Below are 25551 nucleotides of genomic sequence, written 5' to 3'. Positions count from 1 at the left end.
ATACGGCAGGTGGAATCTGATTGGTCCATAGGAGATGCTAAACGGGAACATAACTGGTAATAGCCACTGGTGGCGCTACGATCGAGCCCAGTAATTCCAGCCTAGTTCGGCAAGGGTGGAAACTGGACTTTTAAAGTCAGTTAACTCTCTTGCCTCGGGAAGATGAAGTCAATCCGACATCTAGTTTAAAGAAATACACCAAAAAAATGATCGCAAAATGATAAACCTTACCCGTTTGGTTGCTTTCTTCCCTATCTTCGTGGACTGTCTAAGAGTCACCTCCAGGACGGACGTCTTTTCCCACATCTCAAGACTCTGCCGATGAGCGAGACGACTCTCTACAAATGTACAACATCAGATTAGTAAAATGTTGGTTGTTGTTAAATGGTTCAGCTATATGACGGCAGTCTGTAAATAATCGAGTCTGGACCAGACAATCCAGCGACTGACATCATCAGCATCGAACCACACAATTGGGATACGATGACATTCATCAGCCAAAACCAGCTAGCCTGACCACTCGATCCCGTTAGTCGGCTCTTACGACAAGCATGGGTTTGCTAAAGACATATTCTATCCCGGATCTCCGACGGTAGATTAGTGAACGATTTAGTAAGGTTTCCCGGGTTTTTTTAAACAATATTAACTTGTGTAACAGCAGGTGAAATGGGGTTCAATGTAGCGGTCAAGATAATTGCACGAATATAGCGACGTGTGTGTGTGTGTGTGTGTGTGTGTGTGTGTGTGTGTGTGTGTGTGTGAGTGTGTGTCCCGAGTGCCAGGCAGGGTAAGAACAAGTACCATCTTTGAACGTCTTTTGGTTTGACGCGGTCGGGAATCGAACCACCGACATTCCGCTCTCCGGGCAGCAGATGCTCATCCATTAGACCCCGGAGGCGCTCCATGAAGTAAGGAGCTAAATGTGCCTGTGCATCATCCTCGAGTATCAAGGGTATTTATTGTGCATCCATTCTCGAGTCAAGCATACCCTGGAGCCATTTGCAACCATAGCTTTGTTTTCAGTCTGGTCCGAAGGACGGGACACTCGAAATAGCCGTCCAATCAAATAACACCCACGAACGAAAATAATTCTGTGCTAAGTAAGTGATAAACGAGAAAGAGATGGTGACGTGATTTTGGAAATAAACTATGGTTTCGATTAGGGCCATGGTATATAATACTATGAAATAGAAGAATAATACCCTGGATATTCAAGGATGTATGGGGGATGTCGCCGGAATGAACGAATGCTTCTGTTTGTTGTTTTAGCAGCAGTCAGAATTATTCCAGCTGCATCCCGATTCCTTGTAAATAATCTAGTGTGGTCAGAACGAACAAGTGTTTGATATCATGAGCAACCTTCTTGTCAGGGTACTATGACAGGCAGTCAACCAAACCACCCAATCGACCCCCGATCCATGTGGTCAGTTCGAGTGAGTGAGTGAGTGAGTGAGTGAGTGAGTGAGGTTTTACGCCGTGTTTGGCAATATCCCAGAGGGGACACCATAAATGTATCTAAATAATACTGTACCTGTGGAGTGCAAGGACATGCGTAGGGTACTTGCGTGGGTTCTAACACACATTCCCCAGGGGAAATCGTTTGGTATGAGTATGTTATATTCAATCACAATAAGAAAGTTGCAATCCATTAGATTCTGCTGAGACACAAGACCACCCATTACACTTGAAAAACAAACAGTGAGTGAGTGAGTGAGTGAGTGAGTGAGCAAAACAGACTAAGGATCATAATAATAAAATCAGGAGATCCTGCTCGGCGCAAGTGAAATGAGAAAAATGTATAGCAAGGCAAATTTGCTGAATATATATTCAATCACATAAAATGAACTAAAAAGGGGTCCATTTGAAAATCCTATTGTGATATGTGTGCCACACCTCTTGCATCAGAGAACTCTATTGCAGTTGCCATGGCAACACCCCAGGCGTACAGTAAGGTACTTACGAGCTTTTTGCTGAGTTTCAAATGGGTAGAGGCTGTATCGTAGGTGAGGCGCAACCTTGTCATGGTCGATGTCGTCACGTAAATGCTTAATTTCCCCCTCCATGATCTGGACGTACCGCAAGGCATGCGCATACTGTCCACTCTTGAATGTCTTGCTGCTGTATTGACCCTTCCCTGCCGTTGACAATCTGATTATCTGGAAGACGAATTCTCATAATGTACGTCTCTGAGTGAGTGAGTGAGTGAGTGAGTGACTATGTCTTTTACGCCGCTTTTAGCAATATTCTAGCAATATCACGACGGGGGACATCAGAAATGGGCGTCATGTGGAGAATCGAACCCAGGCCTTGCAAACGTGCAAACGCTTTAACCACTTGGCTAACCCACCGTCCTCCGAAGGTTTCCGAGCGAAGGCTGGAAGACGTATTCTAGACGCAAACGATGAAACAATAGACGTCCCATCCGGTACACCATAGCAGTACAATTACCACCAATTAGGATGTTTGCAGAAATCCCTCGAAGATCGCCGGTAATGTAAGCCCCGTTCTAATCGCTGCAGCGTTTTGTAAAGAGCGATCGATGACTATCTTTAAGCTATACCACTCGGACAATGAGGGAAAGTTGTCTCTTATCACTCGCATTGAATGAGGCCAGACCTTTTCTTTTTTTTGACAAAAGAAATTCAGGTCTGTAGCTTTTAAATAATATTTAACAGTAAATTAGCTCTTGTTGCAAACATTGTACTTATTTCTCGTTGTTGGAATAATATACCCATTGCTTTTCATTTTTTTCATTTTTTCACATTTCAATTTATTGGCTTCGGCGGATTTGAACACCTAGTGGCTAGTTTAAACAAATATGGCCAAATGGCCGTTAGCACTAAACACACAATGGCGGACAGTTTGGACAGACAGGTAAGTTTACCATCATTAAAGAAGATACTGGAATGTATACATGTTACTCACGAGTAGGTTAGCTAGCGTCCCAACTTCTCTCCGCACTGTCTCCATGTAAACGGACATTAGTGATTTCGGCGACCTAATTTCCTTCGCTTTCATTGTCTCCTTCCGCGTCCGGAACCGGAACTGAACTATGATGATCTCCAAGGTGCCGTAGCTGATGTTCTTCAGGTAATATTTCCCATCATTCTTGGACTCAATGTCGTTACTTGGCCATATGTTATTTTCTAAAATATCCAGGCTCTTTCTGTAATACTCAACATAAGCCCGGATCATAGTCTTCTCGTTGAACGTCAACTTGCTTGCGATCTCAATCTGAAAGTAGAAGATGTTTTGTTTGTTTGTTTGTTTGTTTGGCCGCCGCTAGACGTAGGTTTCAAATGTTTCATTTGGATCCGACGGGGTTAGCCTTAGTTTTCAAATGTAAGTTTCATTTGGATCCGACGGGATTAGCCGTAGGTTTCAAATGTTCAAGTTTCATTTGGATCCGACGGGATTAGCCGTAGGTTTCAAATGTTTAAGTTTCATTAGGATCCGACGGGGTTAGCCGCAGTTTTCAAATGTAACTTTCATAAGGATCCGATGGGATTAGCCGTAGGTTTCAAATGTAACTTTCATTTGGATCAGACGGGATTAGCAGCAGGTTTCAAATGGAAGTTTCATTTGGATCAGACTGGGTTAGCCGTACGTTTCAAATGTTCAAGTTTCATTTTGATCCGACGGGGTTAGCCGTAGTTTTCAAATGTAACTTTCATTTGGATCCGACAGGGTTAGCCGTAGTTTTCAAATGGTCAAGTTTCATTTGGATCCGACGGGATGAGCCGCAGGTTTCAAATGTTTAAGTTTCATTTGGACCCGACGGAGTCAGCCGCAGGATCGAACCCCAATCTCCCGCTCTCCGAGCATACGCTCTATCTTCTAGACATGTCACATAAAGCCAGGCAACGTATAAAGTTAGAATGAAAAGGTTATCAGCCGACTATTGCAAAATTCTTTTGCAACGATGGTTCAAGTATTGCAATCAAACAACAATAATGGTTATATCTATTGTGATGTAGTGAAACCCCGCTAATCTTCCCGATTAATCGATTTCTAGATAAACGAGTAAGCATTCTTATCAGTACTATCCTTGAAGGTGGAGTATCCCGATTGACGGGGTACGGACTAAGGGGCGTTCACCGTTAGTAAACTGTTCCTTTTGGTCTGGGGGCACAAGGCGACACAAGTCGCTGAAACGATTTGCGCACCTTGGGCACGCCAGAACCTATGATTGTGGGTTCGAATCCCGGTTCGCCGTGATTATATTTCTAGGTTTGTCAGCACCATACCCGTGCTCGTGGGTTTGAACAAATTGGTTAACGTCTGAGACCTGCATGACTTTCCTCCCACATTTAGCTGACACGCCGTGATATAACTGTAATACTGTTCTGAGCGGCGTTAAACCCAACTCACTCACTCACTCCTCGTGGTCTTCATGCGTACTCACTGCCACACAGTCGCCGTTGTTCAGGATCCCTAGGAACGACGCCGCTTCTCCCCCACAGAGACCCAGGTAGGCGATGATGTCGTTGGGGGTGGAGATTGGGGCGTTTCTCTTGCTGTGGACGGGTCGGGTCAGCGATGTCACATTGCCGAATTTCCTTCGAGAGCTGAACCCAAAAGCAGTAATTTAACATTCAACACATTTCAGTTCCTACTCTATTTAGGGTTATTTATGTCACAAATACTTATTTATCAATCGTTATCAATGAGTTTCGCCCATTTGTCGTGTAGGTACCAATAATTGTGGGTTCGAAATTCTAAATATGTTATCAGATTTACGGAAGTTTGGAAACCTTTTAGTGCCATTTTCTTCTTCTTCGTGAAATTTCAAGATACTACGTTGAAATTTCAAGATACTAAGTTGAAATTTCAAGATACTAAGTTAAAATTTCAAAATACTAACGGGAAATGTCCAGATACATACTAAGTTGAAATTTCCAGATACATACTAAGAAATTTTATCTTGAAATTTCAAGATCATTATCTTCAAAATTTCAAATTTTGCATCTTGAAATTTCAACAGAGCATTTTGAAATTTCAACTTGGTATCTTGAAATCTCAAGTTAACAAGTTGAAATTTCAAGGTATAATTTTAAAATTTCAACTTATTATCTTGAAATGTCAAGATCCTTATCTTAAAATTTCACACTTAGTATGTATCTTGAAATTTCAACGTAGTATCTTGAAATTTCATATAACATCTTGAAATTTCAAGAAAAAAAAAAGAAAACAAATGGCCCTAAAAGGCTTCCGCACAGATTTGTCAGCACCATACCCGTCGGTATCACCAAAGTGGTAAATGTCTTAAACATGCATCCATTCCTCCCACATCAAGTGTAATACGCCATGGTGTGCGTGAAATACTGTTCAAAGCGACGTTAAACCCAACTCACTCACTCACTCCTTCCTAGTTATCAAAATGTTGTTCATAATACAAGTTACCATATGTCACAGGTGTAACGATCCACCGAGATGGCAAGTAGTGTGTACAAATGAAACAATATTGCGCACTTGACTTTGAATTTTGGTCCATTTGAGACATACAGTTTTGGTTTAATTCTTTCATCTTCCCTCACGAGGCAAGCATGTCCAGTGCCTAGTTTGAGACTTTAGACGTATAGGCTAGTGGACACGTGTGTCTCGGAAGATGTAACTCTTAAGGCACTGCGTATTTCTATCAGGCCTATAGTCTGTCATTCAGACCCTGAAACAAATATATCCCATAAAGCCCATGCAAGTCTATAATAGTGGACAAGTCTAGATTACAGGACCTGTGAAGATCCGGGGTAGAATATGTCTTCAGCAAACCATGCTTGCCGTAAAAGGCGACTATGCTTGTCGTAAGAGGCGACTAACGGGATCGGGTGGTCAAGCTCGCTGACTTGGTTGATGCATGTCATCGATCCAAATTGCGTGGATCGATGCTCGTGATATTAATCACTGGATTGTCTGGTCCAGACTCGATTATTTAAGGACCGCCGTCATATAGCTTGAATATTGCTGAGTGCGGCGTTAAACAACAAACCAACCAACCAACCAATCTAGATTAGAGCAGTATCTGAAAATGAAGAGAGTCTCTGGGCTCCTTTTTAGTATATGTTTACAAAGATAAATTAACGACTCTCTTTTTTCTGTGAGATATGTTCATTTCAGAGACGAGATCTTAGTCTATAAGGTTTCCCCCGCAACCCCCTCCTCCTTCACCCCCATCCCCTCACCTATTCTCACAAGACACCGGCGCTCGTGTGCTGTTCATTTTGAAATTAAGGTGTTTTCTAACCTCAGACAAATTAAACACAATAAACACATTTGTCATTAACCACAAATTACTGTCTTAAGGTTGTACCTGATCATAGATAGTCTATGTGCGTCGAGTATGCCTGTTCGCGGCTTCAGAGGCTGTAATGAAGCACCTCATCCCCATCCTCTGCCAGATACCATCTCTACTTACGTGCTAACACACCGACACCAATAAGCTCTCTGTTAAATTATTCTGCAATCCCTCGCAATATAAAGTAGGAAGATTTACGCTTTTTCAAAACGGAAATAACGCATATAGTCCTCAGGAATCCGTATCAAGGTTGACTTGATGGTTAAGACATAATCTTAAAACAATAAATTGCTCTATCATAAACCGTTTGGCATACGTCTTAACCATCTTCCTGAATTCGCCGGAAACTATGTACCCTGACGCTTCACCTCCCTGGTGTGAAGGGATGGTGGAAGGACATACGGAAGTGATCAGGTCTTGCTCGGAAGGTTATATCACATCCGAGAAAGTAAAGAGTCCGGACGTTAATGTGAGTTGTTTGGCTACTATAAGGGACTATCTCACCGGGTGGCGGAGGAATTGGGCTGTAAACAGGCTGGTGGAACGCGCACACGTGCATTGTGCCTTGGATGGGTACTTAGCAGAAGGCGGTAAATCTGTGTCATGATTGTGGAAACATTTGTGCGTGGTTGGACTACAACGTTTGCTGGTAATGATGAGCGATGGCGTGGCTAGGTGTTTGGAGCGTGATGGTAACTTAGCCTAATAATGGCACGCTTTGGAAATAGGGTACGTCATTTTATAGTATTATGGCGAGCTACGTCGACATCAGTTACCACGAGAAGGTGGTGTTGACTCAAATAACCGCCGAGGAATTCAGCAAATGAGTAATCCATCCAATACACTTGAAGACAGGGAGATGTGTATTTGACATGGCTGTGATCGCAGAACAGGTTTACAACCATTCGACCGACTAATTCTACATCCTACAGAAGAGACGAACTCGGAATAATTCGTTCTTTAGCAGAACATGACATGACAGGAATTTCTTTTTAAGCGAAAGCCTTAGTGGCTGAGTAGGTTAGATCGCTAAATTTATGTGATGGTTACTGAATGCCTCACTCTGAGAGAGTGGGTTCGAATCCCGGATAGGACCTAACCCCCAAAAGTACAAGAATTTGTACTTTACAAAGGAAGAGTTAACCCAAATATAACATGCGTTACATTTGACAACTTTGTGTATGCACAGTTTTTTCAGTTAGTTCAAAGAATATAAAATAACGGGGGGAAAAGGATACACCTGAAAGTTAGATTTGACCCAAAAAATAGAAACGTTTTCAAAACGTTACTAAGCTGACAACAGTCGCCCGAAACACTGCAGAATTAAGACCCAGAACACGACTATGATACCCGTATCAAATAATCACCGTCGAATAACCATTTCTTGTTTGTTTCATTTTAGCCACTATTAAACATGGGTGTATATTTTCTTTTGTCCGGCTGTGTATATAGGTAGAAACGCATCTTCATCCACACCGTGTAGATTCCGGGTATGAATACAGGGACCAGCAGCCCATAGTTGTAGTAAGAGGCGACAAAATGGATCGGGTGTTTAGGTTTGGTTGATCGCATGTCATTGTATCGAAGACGCCGGAATTCGCTAGACAGAGTTGCGTCCCTTTCGCACGCTAGGAACCCATGATCGGGATTAGAATACCAGTTCGCCCTGATTTGTTTTTTTGTTTATCAGCACCATGTCTGTGTTCGCGGGTTTCACCAAAGATGTAAACGTCTGAGACCTGCATCACTTCGGGCTTTCCTTCCACATTAAGCTGACACGCCGTGATATAACTGGAATACTGTTCAAAGGGGTATAAATCCAACTCACTCACTCACTATCGGTTTGATAATGTTACATGACAGTTGAGTATTTCTCCATGCTTTTCTTACACTCCCGCCCCAATGAGCGAGTTTTATCACTAGCATTACAATATCCATGACGACCCGGGAGGATCCGGGTAAGAATAGGTATTCAGCAACTATACTTGCGACTAACGGGATGGGGGGGTCAGGCTTGGTGACTTTGTTGATGCAAGTCATTGTATCCCAATTGCGTGGATGGATGCTGATGACGTCAATCATTGTCTGGATCGGACTCGATTATTAAAAGACGCCGTCATATAGCTGGAATATTGCTGAGTGCGGCGTTTAACAACAAACAAACAAACAAACAAACAAACAATACCCATGCCACATCATGACAGGGGACACCAATAATGGTCTTCTCATATTGTAAGCATAAGATCGAACCTGTTACTTCAGCGCGACGTGCAAACGCTTTAACCACTGTGCTACCCGCTTTAGCATTACCCATTGGACAGTTGGATAATGGGTTATGATTGGTGCCTTAAGACTCCTGATTATCAGTCAATATCGGTCATGTGACTGCTTTCTCTTAAACAACCCTGTTTAAGTTTCGCGTCTGGACCCAACCACGCCAAAACGTCTACGCTATCTTGACTGGCAAATTCATCCGCGCCACAAATGTCAAGGCAGCAGTGTGTATTACGTCTTGAATGGATGTATAATTATGAAATGTCTAGGGACTAAGTTTTCTAGTAGCTTCCACAGCGGCACCGTTTCACAACGCTGGCGTCACACCATGATAGGTTTGAATGAATGGAACTATGTTTTATCTGGGGCGCTTCCGTGCCAGCGCCTCCGTCTGATAGGAAGGTGTGTGTTGCCGCCTCCCCTGACGAACCACACAGGCAGGTTGGGACATCTCAGGGGAACTATCAACCCTGTGGAAACGCTTAGTAAATCACGAACTCGATAAAGAAATAGGTATTTATCTCGACTAGATTTGATATTCACACTGGCTTGTGTTATATCACACAAGATGCGGGGCGGTTGACTTCCGGTTGGAACGAAATCAACCTGGCAAGGAGTGATAATGAAATAGCATCTCGTGTTGGCAGACTCAGAATCTAGAAAAACCTTAGCTTATATTATCGTCGAATCCAACTTCCGTTACTGTTGAAATAACGGTCTATTTTCTCGAGAGATAACACATATGGTTACTTTTCGGCGATTAGCTTGAAATGTAAAACAGATTCCCGCCCTTGCATGTCTCCGTTACATATCATCTACAATTAGGTCATATCGAAAACTTCACGATATTTTTTTTATCGTTTTTGGTATCGTTATGCGAACCTATATTCATATATTTTAAAAACATCATTGACCGGAGATCACTGAACAGAGATACACTGCTGGACAAAAGATAGTGACTAAACAATAAAACAAACCATAAATGGTTAATCGACGGTGATGTATTTGTATCAAAGATGTGTTTTCGACTTTGAGTTTGCCGTGTTTTGCAGTGAATGTTTTCAGCCTAGTAACGTTTTGAAACGTTTGTAAGTTTTTGGTCAAATCCAATTTTCAGTTGTATACTTTCTTTTGCCAGGCAGTATATTTACAATATGTATGGTCATAGTAACTTGATGGTAGATTGAACTAAGAAACAATACTGAGCCGATACAAAATATACCCCTATATATTTATTTTTTTATCGAGCAGGATTGCCCTACGCTGTTAGCATTTACAATCTACCACCAGGCTCGTCGATTTCGTTGATTAGTGTTTGTTCTCAAAATATCAACCGGAGCGGTGGGATAGTCTAGTGGTCAATGCGTTCGCTCGTCTCGACAAAGACCTTGGTTCGATTCCCCACATGGTAACACTGTGTGAAGACCATTTCTAGGAGACCCCCGCCATGATGTTGCTGTAGCATAACATCAACCAACCTATTATTTACAGACCGCTGGGATATATCTGACAAATTGCTGACTGTAGTATACGAAACGAAATTAAATAGCGAGTGAGTGAGTTTGATTTTACGCCGCTCTTAGAAACATTCCAACAATATCACGGCGGGGGACACCAGAATTGGGCTTCACACGTTGTACCCATGTCGAGAATCGAACCCGGGTCTTCGGCGTGACGAGCGAACGCTTTAACCACTAGGCTACCCGAATTAAGTAGAAACGATGTTCATGTGGTTTGTTGTTTAACGCTGAACACAGCAATATTCCAGCTATATGACGCCTGTCAGTAATTAATCGAGTCTGGACCAGGCAATCCAGTGATTGATCCACGCAATGAGCATCGATCTATAGGCAATTGGGATAAGATGACATGCATTACCAAAGTCAGCGAGCCTGACCACCCGATCCCGTTAGTCGCCTCTTACGACGAGCTGAAGTTGTTTGCTGAAGACCTGTTCTAACCCGGATCTTCACGGGTCCGATGTACACGTGAAGGATGTTTCCAGTCACAAGTATATTTTCAAGATGGCCTTGACCTTATTATCAAAGGATGAAGGACTGGCACAAGGTCATGGGCAACTCCCACATGGAGAAAGAGATGTAACGCCCTTCCTAGCGACCTGAAGCACTAGCTTCTCGCAATTTGTCAACGCCTTTGGAGACAGGGCCCATTGAATGGTCGTATCAGACCGTCCCATGGCAATGTCGGTATATATATATATATGCATGTCACTGTTTGATAACCACTTCCTACGACGCAAAAGATCACATTTCGTTACATGGGTTGGGTGACTTACCATCGGAGACGCTCCATCCCGTGACTTCCTTTGCCGTTGCTAATCGGAACTTCCCGCCGTGGGCACTCGCCGAGATCGAGGGGATCCGAGAACTTCCGAATGTACTCAAAGGCCGTTATGTCCATCATTCCCGAGGCGGCCCTGAATTTAATAGAAACAATTTTTGTCAAAAGTGCAGATAGGCTCTGTGTAAAAATGTCTTTCTGAAATGAAAATTAAAATCTTTATTTGGCAACTGGGCATAAATACGGGACTTTTAAGTCTATCTGAGGTTTTGTACCGTCCCGCGCCATGATTTGACTGGTTATTAAGTGCGAGTGTCTTAACGACTACCTTTACATGCATCACGTTCATCATTCGTAAGTCAATACATGTTTTGTTGCATCGTTTAACATATATGTACAAAATATATTCAAATGAGTTAAAAAAATACTACTGTCACAAAATGCCTTGTTTAAAAGTGGATTTTCGAAATATGTGCCATTTCAGGTAGGAGCTAAGAACTAAGAAAATAACTAATTAAAAATTATAAAAATAATTCAGAATATGTTTTTGTGTAGTGCACATTACGTCACACAAGATCGGTCAAATAGAGTTGAATCTGTTGAATACGTTTTTATCTCAACTGAAATTCCTGGACCATAAAACTGTGGCCACTAAAAGAGTGAGTGAGTGAGGTTTTACGCCGCTTTTAGCAATATTCCAGCAATATCACGGCGGGGGCACCACAAATGGGCTCCACACATTGTACCATGTTGGGAATCGAACCCAGGTCTTCGGCTTGACGAGCGAACGCTTTAACCACTTAGCTACCCGACCTCTCCGCCGCTGAAAGAATTTTGAATAAGCGCTCCAGAAAATCGGCGCCTGCAAATGTATGAATTTATTAGAAAGCTTATAATACAAAAAACCCCGTTAATTTTGTTTATCGACATCGGGGATTCTGACCTTTCCATCACAGCTAGTAGCAGCCTGTTGATAGCAATGCCGCAGAGCACCTGACATGTTTTAATAATCAACCCTATTGAGCTAATAAACACATATCTCATTCTCTCATCATGACAACGGGGCGTACTCATCGACTCATAACAAACCATAAAATTAGAAACAGGACGATTGTTGAAGGTCCTATCTTTTCAACTCGCTGAATCCCCAAACCAATTATATTAACACGTTGATCTAAATGCGAACGTTGAATAAGCGAAATCCATTTGGGAATCTTCAAAGCTCTGTATTTAAACCATTCTATTACAACCATTTGCAAGCCTTTAAATTCAGAGGTGTATTTATTTGCTGTCGGGGAGGCCGTGTGGCTTAAGTGGAAACGGCTCCTGTCACGTTATGAGGTGTCTGTCAGTGAGAACGCGAACTCGTACACTCCACAGAACTTCGACCCTCGCCTGTCCCCATGCATCTCTAGCTGCACTGTGTCACACACAGACTTGCACAAGTCTCTAAGGCAATAATTATTTGTTTGAATCATAATTTCTAGATTATGTAAATAATAAGAAACAAGTCGTCCCTATAAGAGACTGGGGTCCGCATAACTAGACTTGGCTATTAGGAGGATAGAATTACTACACATCCTTGGACTTTTCTTTGAGTACAGCCTTGGAGCAAGGCTACGTCACACATTCAGGATGAGGATGACGAATTTTATAAACACTAACCCCTAGCCTTTATAGCATCAATAATTTCAGAGCTTTATCATAATAGCAGGGATCACGCACGCACAGTCAGCATCAAAGCTTGTGATAACATAGCACTGACGAGAAACAATTTGCTGTGAGAATGTTTTAGGAATATGCGTAGTTCGGTTTCATTTGCGATTTTCGTTTCGCAAACAGAAAATGAGTTTCTATTGCAAGCATTAATCATACATTGAAAAGGACTAAACGCGTAAATGACTCAATAACGACTATTATGACAACTGGTGATTAAACTGCAATAAATTCAACTGCGATGTCGGATCTGGAAAAGGATCACGACTTTCCCCACCCACCATTTTGTTATAAATATGGCGTGAGAAATTTTGACCTCGTTGACGCTATTTCCTATATTCTATAGTTATTCAATTCACATCCGTTGGGACATAAAGATCCGTTTAGGCTTCGTGATTTAGTTATCATCTCATACGTGTCACCAAAAATTCAAATCCGAGGTATTCTGAGAAATCAAGTGAATACGCGAATGAAGTCGAATGAATGACGCAACGACCAAGCGTTTAAGTTAATTGACTGTCAGGGCTTAGACAGTTCTAGACTCTCCATCCCGGGCGAGTTCTAAACCATTAAGGCATACCAGGGCAGATTTTCATTGTTTTCGTGACACTGGGGTCTGAGAGATCATATATATCTCCTGTAATACTTGAGATATAAAACTGAGGCGAGGCACGTCGGTAAACTCCGCCTGTCTACGCGGACCACGTGACTTCGAGGTCATGTGATGTAGGTTCAGGTCCCTTAATGATCTGTAACTAAAGACGTGTCGGTTATTTTATTTCCTTCAGCGTTTTGCTGTGACTCGTGCTCTATGCTTGCTATGACGGCTTTTGAATTGCGTTGATTAATTAGAAATGTAGGTTGAATGATTTTAAAATTACACTCCAATTGTTGATGATATGTCTTGGGAAATTATTTTTAATGAATGAGATTTCAAATTCATTGACTGATTCTGTAGAACACGCGTCGTGGAGCGCCATGTTTTCTCGTAATATATAGCCTGCCTCACAGTCCCTGAAACACATTATTTTCCCTTACGCCCAGTCCTGTCTGTAATGCAAAAGTCCTAAATGAAGCAAGTCTAGATTTTCTGGGTTTAGAATCTCCCTTCTTACACGGCCTCCTTTACAATTTAAATGGAGTTATTTGGTTCTATCATAATTATGTATTTTCAGAGACTAAGCGTGAGTCTCGGCAATATACTGTAAAGGTTGTCTGCATACATTTATTATATATGTAAAGACTAGAACCGACAAGCGACAGCAAAGAGATCGATGGCACCGGCGTTTTGTCTGAAACACGCTGACATGAAACTTGTCTAAAATATACCTCGGATGAATTTCTTAATGTTTATTTCATTATTAAATCATATTTAGATGGTGGTAAATAGAAACCTGAAAAATATAGAGCCTGAAAGCGTATATATCGTACATTCGACGACATATTTGTCCCGACATTATCATATTCAATAAAGTCCAAGGCACAAATCTGCGAATCTGGGAATCCGTAATGTGTCCTGGTTACGTGTCTAAAATGAGTGAGTGAGTGAGTTGGTTTTAACGCCGTTTTTTAAACAGTATTACAGTTATATCACGGCGTGTCATCTTAATGTGGGAAGAAAGCCCGAATTGATGCAGGTCCCAGACGTTTACCACTTCGGCGAAACCCACGAGCACGGGTATGGTGCTGACAAACCTAGAAACATGATCGGGGCGATCCGGGATTTGAACCCACAATCATAGGTTTCTGGCGTGGCCAAGGGACGCAACTCTGCACAGCGAATCGCGGCGCCTTAGGCCCGTGCCCCCGTGTCTCAAAAAGATTCTGTTGCCGAAAACTATCTCCAGGACAACAACAAATAGTTCACATGGTATGATGAATCTGGGAGTCCAGGACAAGCTACTAGATGTCCCAGAATATACCCTTCAGTCAGTCGGTTTTGTAAAAAGCGTTCCTCAAAGAGACCATAATGTTGTTACCATTCCTTGGACTTGTGTACGTTATATCCGTGTTCGACATATCCGAAGTTGACTATTTCTGCAATTTGTACGAAGTCCGGACAGCACATACCCCCACCCCTCACGCCTACTCCATCCCACGCAACAGCGTAAGCTGAACATAACGTCGGTAGCTCCCGTAAGAAAGTAGATAACTTGCGCCTATAATGGGCTCTTCTCCACCTTCTCAAGTGTTAAGGTTTTATGCCCTCTTTTAAACCGTGTATATAGTATAGCGTTTTTAAGTGATAACTGTCTCGCAAACGCACCTCGTTGTAGATATGTTGGCACTACTGGACGTGCAACGTGCTTGGGCTATTATTTTGTACTTAGACTTGCACAAGTCTCCAAGGAAATGATTCTTCGTTTAACACACAATTCCTTATGAAGTAAATAGATAAATATTGTCCAAATAAAGACTGGCATCCTGTACTGTCCGTTTATGTAGAATTACCATTTTAAGGATGCAATTACTATACATCCATGGACATTCATTAAAGCTTTGGAGAAAGGCTATGTTGCAAAGTGATGAATCGTTCGTTTCAGCCTGCGACTGGTGTGAATTGCTCTTGCATTTGAAGTTTAATCTTCAAATATGTGGGTTTTTGAAAATTATTTCTAGATAATATTATGACAGGTAACTTATAACACGGTTCTCTTTTCTAAGGATCGGGTTAATGCCGTAGTTCAGCACCATCACAACTGTGTAGGCATCAGGGAGCATTGTTGGTTGGTTTGTTGTTTAACGCCGCAATCAGCAATATTCCAGCTATATGACGGCGGTCTGTAAACAATCGACTCTGGACCAGACAATCCAGTGATTGATATCATGAGCATCGATCCACGCAATTAGGATCGATGACATGTATCAACCAAGTCAGCGAGCCTGACCAGCCGATCCCGTTAGTCGCCTTTTACGACAAGCATAGTCGCCTTTTACGGCAAGCATGGGTTGCTGAAGACCTATTCTACCCCGGAATCGTCACGGGTCGGGAGCATGGATGGGGGTGTCAGGCCTTGCTGCATGTCTTCCGTGTCACAACGCTTTGGTGGCATCGGGGCGACTATACCACACCCTCATTGTTATTGCAGTGAGGTCAACACCGTATTTCAGATATATAAGGCTGTAAGATTAAACTATGTGAATCCACATGCGGCATAAATCCAACCGAATACGAGAATGGTACTGACAGACGGAATCATATTCAGCTAGAATCTGAGATTCGAAGTCACGATCAGCGGATCCTGGCAAGGTTAAGGGAAGTAACTCTTCACGGAGAGAAATTTTGCACATCTTGTCCCGGCGGGCACTTTGAGGATACCACTGAGAGGTTGAATGTTTCCTATTAACCTAATTGTTAAAGCACAAGGACAAGCATTCATCACTGCAAAACATAATAACCAAAACCCGGCTAATCTGGCTGGCGTTATGCCCCCGACTGTCCAAAACGTTTGATGAAATTGATAATATCGACGCATGTTTACGGACGCTTTGTTCAAATAAACACTGACAGCCTGTTCGTTTGAAATCGCCGGGGGTAGACTGTTTCTGGTTGGCATTTTGTGATGCGAATGTCATCAAGGGGCAACTGCAAGCGTAACTTTCCATGCTGAACAAGTCCAAACAGACTGATGATATCGTCCTGACTAGCCCAGATCTGCTATCTAACAGAGCCTGCTATCCTCTGCACCGCGAAGCCCGAAGAAAACTGATGCCATTGTTTGTAAATACCATGGTGCTAACTCTACGAGCGCCGGCTAACAATAGCTTGTGGCATGTTTCGAGATTCACCTTGTCTGTACCTTTATCAAATAGGCCCCGGCGCTGGCTTGTTTATACAGAGTCTGTTCGTCATTGCAGTGAATTATGGACATATTGTTCCCACTACAACTTCTACTACGGCTGCTACTACGTCAACTACACCCCGCTGTCGTAGTATTTCTCTTTCTACTATGAGCGTCTATTGCAGCGTCTGCTCTGAGATAGACTACCAATTCCACAACTACTCCATTATTGTAACGTCTACTCCTGTTACCCCATCCTCCCCTGTTACGTCACCTACTGCTTATATTTTCACAACTACGCAACTACTCCTGAAATCTTTGAATCTACTCGAAGATTTCCACTACTAATATTTATGCTGCTTCAGCGTTTAATTCTACAAAATCTACCAGTGTTAACTATTACATAAACATCATCTAGTTCTGCTTCACAAGCATCTGCTTCTTTGTTTGTTTGTTTTTTAACGCCGCACTCCGCAATATTCCAGCCATGTGACGGCGGTCTGTGAATAACTGAATCTGGACCAGACAATCCAGTGATTGACATCATGAGCATCGAACTACGCAATTGGGATACGATGATATGCATCAATCTTCACGGATGCATCTGCTATGCTGCTGAAGCTGGGGACACAGAAGTCTCTGTCGCCTAAGGCGACGTAACACGGTCTGCATTACTGCGTTCCTCGGGCGTGCCAGAAAACTATGATTGTGGGTTCGAATCCCATATTCGCCCTGATAATGATTCTTGGTTTGTCCTACTAACCCAACCTCGTGGGTTTCACCATGGCGGTAGAGACCTAAATCATTTCAGGGTTCCCTTCGCCATCAAGCCAGCTGACCCGCCGTGAGATAACCGAGGCAAGGAAGTTAACTGAGTATAAAAATCCAGTTTCCACCCTTGCCGAACTAGGCTGAAATTTATGGGCTCGATCGTAGCGCCACCAGTGCCTAATACAAGTTATGTCCCATCTATGTCCCTCCTGTTGGCCAATCAGATTCCACCTCTCAATTCACGTCCATCTGCTTCAAATAAAATGGCGGTGCCCAGTCAAGACGATCTGATCGATAAACAAGATCTATAATGTAATAAAACGGGTCTTATCCCCGAAGAGCATCAAATCACGTGCGCCCCTAGACTAAAAACTACAGCTACTACTGCCACGATGTTGTATATTGTTATTACTATTGTAACAGATATACATTTTCCCCTCTCTACAACATCCAGTTGATTGTTACGTTAATACTACGAGATCTACTATTAGAACTTCGTCTGCTAATTTCCTCTTCCATCTGCTGATACGATGTCGACTATGACTTCATACTGATATATTGGGTACTATCACAGCAAAATAATCATCTGGGACTACGTTCGTTGTTGCCGACACATCAACGTCTACATCAACATCGTCGTCTGCACGCAAGAGGTCGGTTATTTGATGTCAGAGGGTGGGGATCGGGCTTGTTTTGGTGGGTGTTTAAAATATATTCTGTTACCGAAAATTGTCTTCAGGCCAACAACAAATCCTTCAAACGCCATGCTGAACGTTCTGACAAAGAGTGTGCAGTGGGTGATTTACTCTACGTATTCTACCAAAATAAACTCAAGACCTTCCCGATGACAGATTAACTGTAGTAATGTGAGTGAGTATAGTTTTACGCCGCTTTTAGCCATATTCCAGCAACATCACGGCGGGGGACACACGAAATGGGCTTCACACATTGTAACCATGTGGGGAATAGAACCCGGGCCTTCGGCGTGACGAGCGAACACTTTAACCACCAGGCTACCCCACCGCCTTTTAGTAATATGAAAGAATCGAGTGGTTCTTAACCGTTGTTTTGAGTAGAATATATGAATATGGAAATTTGTCAGTATTCAGCCTCCATGACTGTAAGTGGGAAGATACCAAAAGTGTAACACTTTTTGATTGCATCACACCTATTGCTGAAGACATGGGCATCGGTGACTGGTCAACTCCGGGTGTACAGAAGAAAAAAATCAGTTCAAAGAACCTACAAACATTACTGTATACTTATACACTGCAATAATGTCATTTGTACCGTGCTTGTGAATTCACAATACTGTTGTTCTCATATTGTTCTATACAGTAAAGTACGTTTATAACGAACACGCTTATAACGAACTGACGGATATAACAAACTGATTTTTTTGTCCCGACTATTTGCTATTGTTATACTGTATATATGCTTATAACGAACTACGGTTATAACAAACTAAAGTTAGTGGTCCCTTTGAATTCGTTATAACCGTAGTTTACTGTAATTTAATGTAACTGCAATGTACTTCCCGTGGTTTAATTAAATATAGACTATGTACAAGGAACAGATAAGGAAATTACTTCAGCGAATAAATCGACAAGTAAAATTCATTCATTTATACGTTCGTTCATCCTTCCTTCCTTCCTTCCTTCGCTCAAATGTCCAAAGGTAGCTGTGATTCAATACGATTCGAATTGGCCATGTCCTGCCAGGATTTTCATTGTAGAGATAGCCTGTTTTACACTTGCTTGCTGAACATAATCAGCGTATTTGTACTGTTTTCTACGGCTGGTATATCACACATTATATACTTCCCCATTAAGAATTACAAACTGCCTTGTTATCGTCACGTCGAGTTTATCCCTTTGTGAAAGTCTGAGTACCTCATCGAGGGCACCCGTGACTTGTGTACGTCACAATATGGTGTACGATCAGCAGACGACATTAACCGCCATGTTTAGGACTTTTGTTACCTCTCGTTTCAATATCACTTTACCAGCCAGACATTGTGAAACTAATTTGTCTCATAATACACCTGTTTACGTAACCCGACATCGTTAAAACGATGAGTAATGGACCTTGAACTCCGGTGCAATTTGCAGGAAATGGCCCTATGTGGAAGGATTATGTGTTGTAATAAAACAACAGGTCATGATCAGCTGGTCAGCAATGTGTGGTCAGTAGACATTGCTGAATCACCCTCCCACTGCACATCGTGACACTCACAGTATCATATAACCATAAAGAAACAAATCTAGTGTCTGTCCGGTACATGAGAGGAACTAAGTTTGCGTCGCAAATAAATTTATATTGTATTCCCATGAAAATCTACATTTTGGTCAAAATTGACCTGCTATCTAATGGAGTGTGACAGCCACTGTTTGTAAACTGGACAGTGCCATGCTTTAGGCGATCTGGAGCAGCGGTCTCAGATTACTTGCTTATCACATACTTTCTTCTTTCACAGGACTATATACATACCAAAATCAATTTCGAAATAATTTGACATTGTTCATCGGAGATATTTACCGTACACAAATTTTCATTTGTAGTATATTTATGTAATTAATCCAATTTAATTACTTAATATTTGTAATTAACAAAAATATCGGTTTCGTTCCGTGTCTACGATTATATAGGAATTAGACTGGTTGATCACGGTAAACGTAGTATTGTCACACAGTCGGACAGTTGAACACATGTGACAAGTCAATTCTTACTCGCAAGGTAACGTGTCAACCTGTTTCCGTCTAAAAAACGCGAGTAATTATGAATCACAAATACAAAATACCCTGTCGTCTGCTGTGGAGGTCACGTGACTTACCTTGCCATCAGTGCTAAAGCGAGTGTGGTGAGAAGTACACGCGTTGCCATGGTATTCGTGTCCGTTGTTCGCGTACCCCTCCGTTTAGGAAGCACCATATCCCGTGTATCACCCGGCTTACACTGCTACACCATGGGATAGCCGCATCAATTTATACCACGCAATCTCATAAGTGAGGTGTGCGCGTGCGCAGGACAGGATGCACTTCGGAGCAGACTCTTGGCACCGCCGTGACGTGTGTTGAATCGTCTGCTACACCAGGTACAGCACGTGCGGCGGGAAACTGGACACAAGCGCCGCTCCCTCCCCTCTCCCCCCGCTCTGGTTTAGATGCTGCGGTTAGGATGCATTTTTTCAACTAGCTCCAGTTATATCGCGGTTGGTGTGTCGCGGCGATGCAGTTGATAACTCTACACATTTATAGCACCGGGATTGGCTCGTACTTGCCATGGATTGAGCAACGTTCCTAGAAGTTTGAGGCCTGGTCGTAGGGCACTTAAACTATCTGACAGGGTAGGGGTGGGGGTCGAGCTAGGTGAGAACCCATGCTAATTGCAAGACTGACAGGGCACGTGCAGACGAACGCTAGCACCAACAGGTGTCCGTTTTCCCTGAGCTCTGTCGGTCCAAGGTTAAACATGTGTCGGTTAAGCTTATCCTTTGCCATACGGTAATGCTCTCACGGGGGTAAATGGATGCAGAAGAGATTTGAGAGTGGTTAGTTCCGGTGATTTGTTTCTTTTGAAGATGAAGTGCGTCCTTTGTCTTGATTCCGTTAGTTGGTTGAGAGCGAGAACATTTGTGAATGTAGATTTAGCACTGCCATTGCCTTGGGTTTCTTTGAAGAATTTTGTTTATTAAATCTCGCTGTACAAAGTGGGTTGATAATTAACCCATCCTTCACCTGACGTATCATTCTTAACGTGTCTGCACAACCATTTGGGGTTAAGATGCACCAGGACGCCTAGTGCTCTAAATTAAGACGTGTTCATTACTTGCTAGACATGGAGAGGGGTTGGTTCAAGGAAATCTGCTGATAAAATAAACGGTCACAACCATCGTCAGGTTATTCGCATAGTTTTCAAATTCACGCTTGTTTAAGAGTTCATGTAAGCGTTTTGGGTTTAAAAAAATAATAATAATCGAATCTGGACCAGAAAAGCTAGTGCTATCATGAGCATCGATGTACGCAATTGGGATACGATGACATGAACCACGTCAGCCACCCTGACCACCGATGCCGTTAGTAGCCTCTTACGACATTTCTCTCGGCGAATAGCTGCAAAAGTGCGCACTTATTCACTTACGACAAACGGGTTTGCTGATGACCTAACCCGGATATTCCCGGGGGATTAGCGTTACAGAGTTGTAGAGATGGGTAAATAATTCATATTGTGTAACTGCAACCAGACTTCCATCTGGGTGAGAGTTGGTCAGTCCCCAGCCACCTGTGATGCTTTTATTTATTTATTTGTATTGTTTTGTTGTTTAACGCCACACTCAGCAATATTACAGCTATATGACGTCGGTCTGTAAATAATCGAGTCTGGACCAGACAATGCAGCGATTGGCATCATCAGCATCGATCCACGCAATTGGGATACGATGACACGCATCAACCAAGTCAGCGAGCTTGACTACCCGATCCCGTTAGTCACCTCTTACGACAAGCATAGTCGCCTTTTACGGTGATGCTTTTAAGAGGCGACTAGCTGGATCAGGTGGTCAGACTCGGTGAGTGAGTGAGCATGGTTTTACGCCGCTTTTAGCAATATTCTAGCAATATCACGGCGGGGACACCCGAACAGGGCTTCACACGTTGTACCCATGTCGGGAATGGAACCTGGGTCGTCGGTTTGAATAGCGAATGCTTTTACCACTAGGCTACCCTACCGCCCCGTCAGACTCGATAACTTACTTGATAACCTATCATAGTTAAACAATGTCATCGGCTTTTGTCAATGTTATTAAGAACTCTTCCAATACATCGCTATGTGGCTGACATTATGCCGATTCGACGTGAAATTTTAACTCACTCATTCAATCTTCCAAAACACGTGTGTCATCATTCCGGATTGTAGGGTAGCACAATGTATAGTATGTTTGCATGTTCGACACTTTTACATTACCAGAAGACGGTCAAATATTTGTTGCACAACCCACACTGAACAGCTATGCTCCATGAAGAATTCAGTTTGTGTAGCACAACATAAACAAATTGTACGTGCGTTTGTGTGTTTGTTGTTTAACGCCGCACTCAGCAATATTCCAGCTATATGACGGCCCTCTGTCAATAATCGAGTCTGGGCCAGACAATCCAGTGATTGACATCATGAGCATCGATCCACGCAATTGGGATACGATGACATGTATTAACCAAGTAAACGAGCTTGACCACCTGATCCCGTTAGTCGCCTCTTACGACAAGCATAGTTGCCATTTACGGCAGGAATGGGTTGCTGAAGACCTATTCTACCCCGGATCTTCAGGGGTCACACATTGTACGTATATATTTTTGTGGGATTGTGTATGGATATTTTTTTCAAGCTACATCTGCAAAAACAGATATTTATGTTAATTTAAACTATTAGCCTAAATATATTTTTTGCTTTCAGAACTATAACTGAGTGCAGAGACTGACATAGACCAAACTTGCATGCATTTAAGGCGTAACAAATATTGCCAATTTTACTATAATTGATGTCTTGGAGCACAAACAAAACTTCGTGGTCCTGAATAACCTTTTAACCTAGAGGTTTTTTAATCTGAACGATTACAATAATTGTACATCCCGATTTAGTGTGAGTGAGTATTGTTTTACGTCGCTTAAGCAATATTCCAGCAATATCAGCAATGGGTTTCACACATTGTACCCACGTGGGGATTGGAACCCGTGTTTTCGGCGTGACGAGCGAACGCTTTAACCACTAGGCTAACCCACCGCTCCCATGTAACATGTTTCTGTTGAACATCAGTTAACGTAGCTATGTCTTAACCTCATGTGACTGAGCTCATATTATCCATCAGTTGTTCTTTAGGCCTCTCGTGCTCAATAAACATCTGTCTATTTATCTAAAACATGTGTTGAAAAATAACGGCGTGACGAGCGAGCACTTTAAGCACTAGGCTACCCTCCGCCCCTCACATCCCGAATTGAACAAGCATCGCTTGATACCAAATGGTTGTAATGTTTATACCATTGAAGGGGCGATCGGGTAGCCTAGGGCGTAAGCGTGCGCTTGTCACACCGAAGACCCGGGTTCGATTCCCGACATGGGTACAATGTGTGAAGCCCATTTCTGGTGTCCCCTGCCGTGATATTGCTGGAATATTGCTAAAAGCGGCGTAAAAACATACTCACTTATACCATTGAATGACTTCCACCTATGCCGTAGTGTAGCCTAGAGGTGCAAGCGTTTGCACATCACGCCGAAGACACGCGTTCGATTCCTCACATGGGTACAATATGTGAAGCCCATTTCTGGTGTCCCCCGCCGTGATATTGCTGAAATATCACTGACTCACCCAATATCGTCTATATTGATGGGTGGGTGGTACGAGTGGCGGTGGATTACCAAAACGCTAAACAGGGACTTGTTGATGATATACTTTGAAAAGCTGGCCCATAGGGAGTCCTTTTACTGTTGTAAATATGTAAGTATGTTGGTAATATCGCCATGATAAACTCGAGTGGAATTCAAGCCTGTCCCTATACACCTTCGCGAAGCTCCGTGACAAAACCTGTACCCAACTTATGTAGAAAGACCGGTTAAAAATCCTCACCGATCCCTTATCACTCGCACGTCTGTACAGCATGCCTGTGGCGTTGCGAGCCCGCATCTCGAGCTCGTATCTTCGTCAATCCTGGAAAGGGGAGATGGGGGTGGGGATGGGGATGGGGGTAGGGGATGCAGGTCAATGGGGGGAGGCTGCATTTCTGTGCAGCTTAATTGAGTGAATGAGTTTGACTTTTCAACGCTTTCAGAAATATTTAGCAATACAACGACGAGGAGTGACAGGAATCAGCTTCACACGTTTCACCAATTCCAGGAACCGAGCCCGGGTCATACTCTAGTGCAATACTCAGAACATGTCCCTCTCTTGAAGAATCCTGTTTTGTAATTTTTGTCTTTCTTGTTTCTTCCAATCTGGTAGTTTAACTTCCGTTTCCGGATTAAAGGTATAACTCATGTTAAAGAATGCAAGTCATCCTATGGATTTTTGATATGGTTTAGTGTAAACAGTCAATTGTAAATATATTAAATTTTGATAATATTGAAAATGTTCGATATGTTGCCAAGATTCAATGTCACATGTGAGTGAGTTAGTGAGTGAGTGAGTGAGTGAGTATGGCTTTACGCCCCTTTTAGCAATATTCCAGCAATATCACTGCGGGGAACTCCAGAAATGGGCTTCACACATCGTATCCAGGTGGGGAATCGAACCCGGGTTTTCGTCGTGACGAGCGAACGCTTTAACCACAAGGCTACCCGAAAGCCCCTATTTGACAGGTTTCGGTAGACTAACATCTAGTCTCTGAAATGAACATATCGTACAGTTGATCAATTATCCTAATAAAAATATAATAAAATGGAGCCCAGAGATTCTCTTCATTTTCAGACTGCAGTAATCTAGACTTGTCAAAAGGACTGCAGTAATCTAGACTTTCCAAACATTATAGAGGCAAAGGTTTCGGTTGAACATGAGTTAACGTAGCTATGTCTTAACCTCATGTGACTGACCTCATATTATCAATCAGTTGTACTTAAGGCCTCTCATGCACAATAAACATTTGTCTAGTTATCGAAAAGAGTTGTCTTGTTATAAAACTGTCAGCAGGTCATAAACATGGTCAGCAGACATTCCCGAGTTCCTGGGAACATTGCATTAGGCAGTATGTCATAACTGTGAACAAAACTGGCGTCCAGACAGTTGATATTGCATTACAACAGATAACCTTACCTTAAAAAATCTACAATCTGGTCACAATTGACCTGCTGTCGAATGGGCTGTTTGTTTGTTGTTTAACGCCGCACTTAGCAATATTCCAGCTTTATGACGGCGGTCTGTAAATAATCGCGTCTGGACCAGACAATCCAGTCTGGACATCATGCGCATCGACCCACGCAATTGGGATCGATGACAAGCATCAGCGAGCCTGACCACCCGATCCCGTTAGTCGCCTTTTAAGGCAAGCATGGTTGCTGAAGACCTATTCTACCCCGGATCGTCACGGGTCCTAATGGACTGTGAGTGAGTATGGTTTTACACCGCTTATAGCAATATTCCAGCAATATCACGGTGGGGGACACCAGAAATGGGCTTCAAACATTGAACCCATGTCGGGAATCGAACCCAGGTCTTCGGCGTGACGAGCAAACGCTTTAACCACTTGGCTACCCGACCGCCCCCTAATGGACTGTGATAGGCAGTTGTTGTAAACAGGACAGAGCTGAGCGGTGGAGAGCTGAGGTTTCAGATTACTTGATTTTCATAAACTTTCTGCGATGTTCATAGGAGTAGGATGGCCTGACGCTTTATCCTATATACACCGCCTCCGTGGTCTAGAGGTAGAGCGCCAG

At 42.8% G+C, this 25551-nt stretch overlaps 1 protein-coding gene across 1 annotated transcript in view; it reads right to left on the bottom strand.

The window, feature by feature from the left end:
* LOC139447840 (uncharacterized) overlaps positions 1–20116 on the bottom strand; it is a 29000-nt gene extending 8884 nt beyond the window's left edge. Inside the window, exons 1-6 of the mRNA XM_071229317.1 lie at positions 19970–20116; positions 10863–11003; positions 4406–4568; positions 2926–3234; positions 1961–2156; positions 232–338 (exon numbers count right to left, since the gene is read on the bottom strand). Coding sequence (XP_071085418.1) covers positions 232–338; positions 1961–2156; positions 2926–3234; positions 4406–4568; positions 10863–11003; positions 19970–20067 — 1014 coding nt within the window. The 5' untranslated portion in view covers positions 20068–20116. The remainder of the gene's footprint in view (positions 1–231; positions 339–1960; positions 2157–2925; positions 3235–4405; positions 4569–10862; positions 11004–19969) is intronic.
* Positions 20117–25551: the final 5435 nt, after the last annotated feature.

The sequence above is a fragment of the Haliotis cracherodii genome, unplaced genomic scaffold, assembly GCF_022045235.1.
Source record: "Haliotis cracherodii isolate W230 unplaced genomic scaffold, xgHalCrac1.p SCAF_7, whole genome shotgun sequence".
Taxonomy (NCBI): domain Eukaryota; kingdom Metazoa; phylum Mollusca; class Gastropoda; order Lepetellida; family Haliotidae; genus Haliotis; species Haliotis cracherodii.
The sequence above is the reverse complement of the archived record's forward strand: the minus strand, read 5'-3'. Positions and strand labels throughout refer to the sequence as shown.